General features: G+C 39.1%; 1 protein-coding gene across 2 annotated transcripts in view; it reads left to right on the forward strand.

Annotated features, from left to right (window-relative positions):
- nnt (nicotinamide nucleotide transhydrogenase) overlaps positions 1-3,535 on the forward strand; it is a 32,240-nt gene extending 28,705 nt beyond the window's left edge. The window contains exon 22 of one of the 2 annotated variants that reach the window (XM_035667893.1): positions 815-964. In XM_035667893.1, coding sequence (XP_035523786.1) covers positions 815-964 — 150 coding nt within the window. Of the gene's footprint in view, positions 1-814 lie in introns of both variants that reach the window. The other variant, XM_035667894.1, reaches the window with a different exon arrangement.
- Positions 3,536-8,900: the final 5,365 nt, after the last annotated feature.

Genomic DNA, 8,900 nt, shown 5'->3' on the forward strand with positions numbered 1-8,900 from the left:
ACACACACACACACACAAAACCTAAAGAAATGCATACTCACATTCACACACACAGACAAATGGGCTCAGGCTCACATACACAGATTGTTACAGTTCCAGTTCCAGGTGCAGTCCCATCCTGATCCCATTAGTGGTGACTGTGTCGCTGTTTGGAATGACGACATTCAGAGCATCCCACTGGCACCGCTCCAAGATCTGGGATTTATACAGTACTCCCACTAGTTTTCCACACACTTCCCCCACCTCCCCGGGGGAAATCAAAGAGGACATTCTACCCAACCACACACACTCATACGGAGACACATATACAGGTGCACAGACAAAACACACAAAGACAAAAATTTGTGCATAGATACAAAAAAATAAATCACACAAATTGTCACTTTTTGTTTTTTCATAAATCAACACTTTTGTTATTTATGTTTCTCTGTGGGTTTTTTTGCATATATTTAACCAATGAAAAGTATTTAAAGCAACAAAACCAATTTGACAACAATGTGTTCAATATTATTGAAAATTATTGTTATTCATTTCCTGGAAAGTTCTGGAAATACGAGGTTTCTTGCCTTCAAAATGATAAATAGTCATTCACAATTGCCCAAGGATTCATAAACACACACAAACATAAACTACTTCCACATACTACTATACTAGTAGTATACTTAATACAAACTAAACAGGGTTTTCAGATTGTTTACTGGCATTACACTTCTGGTTTTACTTTATAAAAATTATTTTATCACTTATCTAAATGTCCAGTCCAAGGCTAATGAGTGTGTGTCTGTCTATGTGACTCTATCTCCTCCCTTGCTAGGTGGTCGTGATGAAACGCTCGCTGGGTGTGGGATACGCAGCTGTTGACAACCCCATCTTCTACAAGCCCAACACTGCAATGTTGCTAGGCGACGCCAAGAAGACTTGCGATGCTCTGCAAGCCAAGGTCCGCGAGACCCAGAACCAGTAAGGTTGGCAGCTCTGGGGCTAGCAGACACCTCCACTAAGAGCACACATTGAGGTAGAAGACAACAAGTGAAACTTCATTCCAAATATTTCTCAGTTATAAGATCCTCTTTGTACAATTGTGACTCAGCCAATTGAGCAAAGATGGTCACTAAGATAAAAGGTTTTTGGCACACCCTTCCTATCATCTATAGATAAAAGAAATGACAACAATTGTTGTAAAAAACATAACAAAAAAAGCCAAGCGATGCAGATGCTGTAGTATGTCTATTCGTGCTCCCACTGTGGTCATGTGCTTTTATTTCTAGATATTAAAGGAAGGGTAAGTCAACCACGTGCATGTGGTCTGTGATCTTGGGAACATCTGACAGAGTGTCGTCTTCATCTTAGACGCTTATATTAATGTAAGACAACAATCAGAAATGTAGACGCATTAATATGTTAGATATGTTAAATATCACTGTTAAAACCTTTTAGGAAATAGTCAGTAGGTAAAAGAAAATCATAGATGAATTGGAATTAAGGAGCGATAAAGGTGCTTGAGAAAGAGGTGTGAGAGACTTAAGCACTAAGGTTTTTTCCACACTGTAAAGACTGTTTTCTCCCCCTTTTTTTTTCCTCCAGAGTTTTCCTTTATTATAGTTATGGTAATTTTGATGTTCCCTTTGATAGATCGAATTGCTCAGATGCTCTTGCTCACCTTCTTTTTCTGTACAAGTAAAAAGAAAAAAGAGCAGAATAGCGCAACATTTTTGTAAAGTTCTTTCAGTTCCAGTTTTATACTGTATTGAGAGATTTTTTGTATTCGGTCTAGTAATTACCAGAAACCTAGAAAATGTCAATGTGATCACGTTTTAGAAGCCATAACCAGTTATTAAAAATCTAGTCATGCTATTTGCTTTTTTCCTTTTACTTGAGTGTGTCTTGTGACCTCCACAGTGCAGCAATTACACATGGATCCAAAAACAGTTTAAAAATCCATTCAAACCTCGTCTATCGAGCATTTAACACAATAAACCAAATGGCTCTGTCCAGTGTGACACCACAGCTGTCCTGTAATGCTAGTAAAGACTGTGCTACTCCTACAAACAAACACTCTTAATGGTTCCGATAGCTGAATGGATTTTATGATGTTTTTGTAATCAGGTGTGTCCCATCATCCTGTGTGTTCTGATATTACAGTACATGTGATGCTAGCCTTTGGCCTTTACGGTAAAAGAAGGGTTTTTGTTTGAGTGAATGTGGCTCATGCACTCCAATATGTGTGTCCTCTGGAGGGAAATGAAGGATCACTGTTTGTAAAGTAGGGCCAGATGTTAAACTGACTGTTGTGTAAAGACTCTACAATGAGAATGCAGTTAATTCATTTAATTTGGTGCCACATTTCAGAATACATGAATTGTTTGACATTATTATAATTAAGCATGCATTTCTGAATTTAAATTGTCCTTTTTATGTTATTTTCTTAAACCCCAACAATTGCCATAAATATAACCTTGTGCCAAAACGTCCACTTTTTACACTCGATCTAGATAGATTCAACAGCACAAATCTAGTTGATTGGTTTTTGTATAAGGACTTGAGTAATTCTTAAAAAGATCACTGACATAATGACAGTAGCTCCCACTCTACACCTGTCTTTACGCAGCTGAGCCAACCGAACTAAAAACACCAGAAACTTTGTCCATCCAATTTGAACTTTTGGCTAAGTTTGGATTGCTGCCATCCTGTTTTTACTTTACTTTTATGGTCATGACACAGCAGATGAATTGTTAATACGTTTTCCTGGCGCATGGTTTGAGGAACAATGGCGTTTGAGGTGACAGGTCAGCAGTCTTCACCTTTTTAATACCTGTGTAAGTACTTTTACTAATAGTACTATAAGAAGTAAGTTATTATAGTTTCATCCTGGGACCTGATACGTTGACCATGACAACTATCCTACCTCTCCATAAAAAGACCAATAACTTTCCATAGGACCTTCATCTGACCAATCACCTTTGACCGAATCTACCACGGACCAGTCGTTTACCATCCACACACCCTAATTCAACCAGTCAACCCTCATGTATCCTAGAACCTGCCCAATTGCCTCCTGTTTTGTGTTCACAATGTGTTTTTAACCATCAGACCTCAGTGTGAAGCTGGCTGGTTTACTGTATGTTATGCAAGTGTAGAGCTGCAAGTGTCATTAATGCTCATGAGGGGTTATTGTTCTTACATGTCAATTTACACAAACAAATGCAGGCTTTAGGGACTGTTAGATTGAGATGTCAGCTTTATATTTGTAGCTTGTTGCCATGTTTTGTATTGCATTGGTATGGATCAAATTTAAGGGAGATGAAAAAACTAATTTTACAATGGCCAATATGCCCCCCTGTGCACTTACCTTTTTTTTTTTTCTTCTTAAGGAGAGTATTTTTGTAAAGCGGCTGTTTGTGCAGAGCACCGATGAGGGTTTGAAGCTGTACAATGTTTCAATGCACCATGCAGGAGATGAAATGTACTGTGAATGTTTTTTCCCTCTTGTTTATCATGGAACATTTTCGTCCCTAATAAACCTGTATTTACACTAGTTGCCTAAGGGTGTTATTCCTTCCCTGACACGCTCTTAAAGGTGCAATTGAATTCCCTAATAATAAACAAGCTGATCTACAAGGTTTTCCCTGAGGTCTACTACAGCTTTGATGGCAATGTTACCTGCACAATTTTGTACAGCGGGGTTGAAAACTCAAATATTTGCAGCAATTACCTGGATGAAGGATTGTGAAGGGAAGGAGTCGTATCCACAATCGCACAACATACTTCATCTGTGTAGTGCTGCTTTACAGAGGAAACACCAAATAATGTGAACACAGAGAAATCTGGCAATCAGCACTTTGATAGGCAAGATTTTAAAGCATGATGAGGCAACTGACAGGGGTTAAAAGATTCCACAACTTCAAGTACTTCGACCAGGAAAAAGAATATATGATAAAAGGCCAAATACTATAAATATTTAAGCGAGAAGAGTTCAAGATAAGATACTTGATGAATCCCACAGCAAAGGAACTCGCGGCATCAATAAAAAAAGCAAGATATAAGTAAACAGACTCAACAGTTGAATTCACATTATTGCACATTGTGAATTTGTGTGTGGGTACTGGGGGTGGTATTGATTATAAAGCCTGACAGCAGCAGGAAGGAAGGAAAGGCCATTCTATAGAAGCCACAGAGTCAAAAAAGGTCCTCAGGAGTGCCCGCTCCAAAAGACCAAAGTCTTCTCTGGCCTTCCTTATATAGTGCATTTGTATTGTCAGTCCAGACCAGTATTAGTCAACTGAACACCCAGGCACCTGTAACATTTCACTATCTCAATGTCCATTCCCCGGATGTTCACTGGCATACGGGGAGAGTATGTTCTGTACCACCATCTCTTTGGATTTTCCTGCATTGATCTGGAGGCGGTTTTGCTGCTACCAATCCACAAAGCCCTGGGTCAGTTCTCTGTACTCTCTGTCATCTCAATCTGTGATAAGGCTGACAGTTTCAGTGTAGAGGGTGATGAGGAGACGAGACTGTTCCTGTAAGAAAACAGTACATAATATATCATGTTTTTATCAAAAAGATAATAAAACTTTTACTTAACGACAGTCACGAAGAACCATTTGAATACAAATGGGAGGTGTTTGTTTTTCTCCTTCGAGAGCATCTCTTCAATTCCAAAATGAAGGTATGAGATGAACACAAAAGCTCTGCCTTGATGAGGGATAGTGGGGAGAAGATGCACACGATGGTTGGAAAGCCACCTCTGAAACCTCAAAGTGTCCCCGTACAACAGAATAGGATCGCATGAGTCTGTCATGAGGGTCGTGATAATGACTGAAATGTAAATATCAGTTTGTGTGACATTTTCACCTACAAGCAGCACTTGATTGCTATTCATCAGCGGGGAGTGAACTGGAGGTACTTAGAAGGGGAGTGGTGCATATAGAGATGGAGTAGATTCCGCTGAAGATAGATTTATGAAGATGGGGATTGCATGTGTGTGTGATGAGGGTAGCTTCATCCTGTAACAAGTAGCACTCAGACAGGCTGTTATCTGCTCTCAGGCAGGAGGAGATCTGAAAAGAACTGTCACTCCCACAGCAGAGGCGAGATGCAGAGATAGTGATAAAAGAATTAGAAATGACTATCACTTATCCTGTGTGCTTCATCTGTCAGAGTGCGAGTAGAAGTTATTTCTTCATCCAATTCAGTTCTTGCAGATATTTATTTCAGGTCCTGACAAATGTCTCAATGCTGTGTGTGTGAGTGATAAGTGGGAGAGACAGCACCACAGATTCACAGTCTGATAAATGCTGAGGTGACAGCCTCCTCAGCTCAAGCTGGCCTATTGTCACACTGCCAGTATTTACACAGAGCGCTGAAGGATAGCCAGCATGTTCCAGTCACAATAAGCCTCCATCCCTCCTTCCCTACAGGCATAGTCTGCAGAGAGGAGAAATAAAAGACAAAAAAACACAGTTTGTTTTGCCTGGCCTTGCATGCAATTTGATGGGGAGAGTAATTATTTATGACCAAAGTTGTGCTTGCATGTACATGTGTGAGAAGAAAATATGCAGCTGTGGATAAAGTGTTCAAATTATTCTACTAAAGTAGAAATACCATAAGTGAACCAAGTACAGAAGTGTTATCAACAATGTTAAAAGTATTAAAAGTAAAAGCACTCATTAAGCAGAATGTCTTCTTTTAGATATGGGAGGGTTAACCTGGTAGAGGGCCCTGGTCTGGGGCTTAAATTATTTAAGCTTTTATTAATCGCTTAATTTACCTCCCAGGTAGGCAAGACAGGTAATAATCCAGAAGCTGTGTGATTGTACTTCAGTGGTGTATCACAAACTACACGATGAACACTGGTTACAAACTACACGATGAACCTGGTGCTTTTGGGGTCAGTCCCCCAACCATAGTATTATATTACTAAATCCTACACAGTGGTCCTTTAAGGTGTAGTTTGTGGAGCTAGATTATTTACTATATATACTTGTGGGTAATTGGATATAAAAATGCACCATATTTTTTAAAGCTGATCACATATTTTTTTGTGAAATATTAACCCACAATGTATTTATCTTCTTATTTAGAAGAATAACAATCCATAAATGTAAATACTCATGTACAGCTACCCTAAAGTTATAGTATAATAAGTACAGTACTTGAGTAACTAAATACTTGTGGTTAAACTTCATTGCTCCGCCCACTTTCTTGCTGCGTCAGTGCCGCTACAATTGCGCATTAAATTAAACTAGCTCATGTAGCATTTAATTAAAAAAAAAAACTCAAACATAACTTAAAAAGTGCAAAGGGAGTTTCCTGTCCTGCTTTTTGCTATCTTTGGACCACCACTACTCTACAGAAAAGGATTTCTCTGTCAACTGAGGAAGACCCTGCTTCACTTCAACTATCTACTGTAAGTAAGTTAGCTGCTAATGCTGGTTTAATGGTGTTCTTGTGCTTGTTGTTTCACAAATAACTCATCATGTCTGAGTATTATAAATGTTATGGGTTTAAAGATTATTGCTGTTTTGGGCGGTTTCCTACTATAGATTATAGCATGACTTGTTGGCTTAGCTCCAGCTAAACATGATTTTCTCAGTTCACATTTAGTCTTACACAATTATTTCCCTGTTATAGTTGCTTAAGTGCACGTTCATATTGTGTCCATACACTTAATATTCAGCTGAGAAGAAATGTGTTTACCTGTTAGCTTGCCTTACTATTCTTATTATTATTCTTATTATTATACATCTTCTTCTGTGGTTTACAGTGTTGATAATCTGTTGTGTTTATGCTGATGTTACATAACATTTCTAAAGAAGCTTGCCAGATCCAAGCTAATGATTTGCAATGTAGCTGACTTGTCTTAGTATGATGTTGCATAACAGGTGGATTGTTGAATTTAAAAATGTTTCCATCTTAATTCACTTGACAGTATATTTCTTACAATGTCTGGAGGTGCTGTGCTTGGGATTGAGCCGTATGCTGGGAGAGTTTACTGTCGTCACTCCCCAGTCTCTGCTGTGCTCAGCTTGTTGTGTGTTTGCGGTCGTGATGAAGTCTTAGCCTGGACACCGAATATCACCTCACAAAATATTCTGAATTCACATACAAACAAAATGTGTTCCCTGTGAGTTGGCATCCAGAACTTGATCTTAAATCCCCTGAAACTGTTGGCAAATAGTGTGTGAATGCTACAGCAACATCCCATCTTCTCCCTCACTCACCACCATAGGAACCACACTGTTTCCAGCATTGTTAGTTCAAGAAACACATTTTAAATCTATGATACACAGACAGGCTTGAGTCTCTGTAGTGTGTTTGATCGTGTGATGAGCACCAACCTCAGACCCTGCAGCCCTCAAAACTATCTGCAACTCCAAAACCACGGACCCTAATTAGCTGTGTGTGTGTGTGTGTGTGTGTGTGTGTGTGACAGAGAGAAAGAGAGAGAGAGCACACAGCCTTGTGTACATGAAGTAATCCTTGTTGAAAGGCGTGCAGATTAAACTATGTGTGATTGGAGAGATTTGTAGCTGGGTCCCCCACCGCAGATGCGTGTGTGTGTCTCAAAATCAGACCAGAGGATATGGCTGTACTATGAGAGGAAACCTCTCCAACAAGCCTATCAGGATGAACATCTGTTTAACATGTCTTCCTACTAATTGTCAGTCTCGACATGAACTACATACTGTATCTGCTACTCAACTGACATGCAGTACGGACATGGAGGCCTACAGCCAGAACTCACCACAGGTAGCGTTATTAAACATTATGAGGTCTCAAATCAAAGAAATCTGCTCTTGTAACCCCATGATGACACAGGCTCATTAAACTACATGATTACTCGTTATTTTCATGCTCAGCAGAAATATTCCTACTACTGATATGTTAAAAAGGCATCAGATCCAGTAATGAAGAAATGAAGCACATTAAACACATATATAATATATTGTGAACTTAAATGAGGTAATATTATGACTCTAAACTGCTGACTTTGGATTATTTTTACTTGCTGTTTACTTGTTTGTCTAGATCACAGACTTACATGCAGGAACGTCGTCAAATATAAACTCAAAGAATGTTAAATAAGAGCCTAATTATCTCTATAGTTTTAGTATTCTGGCCATCTTACCTGCAGGTAGTTTTCTTAAAGCTAAATATGGGATCTTGGGATAAGCACTGTGAAACTCTACAGTTTTTAAATAGTATCTGGGATTTCTTTCTCCCCTCTATTTATTGCTCAGTCTGATCTTGCATCGAACTTCCAATTTATTGCAAATATATTTATAATAGCTTTTGTTGTAGTATTATTATGCTGCTGACAAAGAGGTCTTTGACCTAAGGTGGGCTTACATTTAAAAAATAAATAAAAACATTGTGTACAGCTTTAAAAATAATGCTTTCTTGCTTTTGTAATACTATGTTTTACTGTCATTAAGTAAACCATCATCATCTGTGGAGTAAAGGTTATAAGCTGTATCATTCTGATCTATCACTGCAGCACTGGTTGTGTTATATGTACAGGTAGAGTGATGGTGTATCATCAGTCTGTGTGAAGAATGGTGGACCTCTCAACGAGAGGAATCTCTTTCATCCTTGATCTCGAGCATGTTCCCTTCCTTAATGTCTAATCTGATCGCCGTAACAGCTTGTTTGGAGAACCTGTGTTATTGAGCGGTGTCTTAAAAGCCCCCAGACCCAGGCCTCTTGGATACATCGTCCCATGGACACACACACAAACATACACAGTGTCTGCCCCAGACCGTCCTAAAGTCGTTTTGACTATGACAGCCAGAGATAAATGTAGACACACTAACCTGGCCAGCGAGCAACACAACTGGCCTCTTTACTGTTCAATTTCATTGCTGCTCAGGGCTGGCTAACATAAACATTGTGGG

The sequence above is a fragment of the Morone saxatilis genome, unplaced genomic scaffold (genome assembly GCF_004916995.1).
Source record: "Morone saxatilis isolate NCDOM2014 unplaced genomic scaffold, NCSU_SB_2.0 Contig21, whole genome shotgun sequence".
NCBI classification, from domain to species: domain Eukaryota; kingdom Metazoa; phylum Chordata; class Actinopteri; family Moronidae; genus Morone; species Morone saxatilis.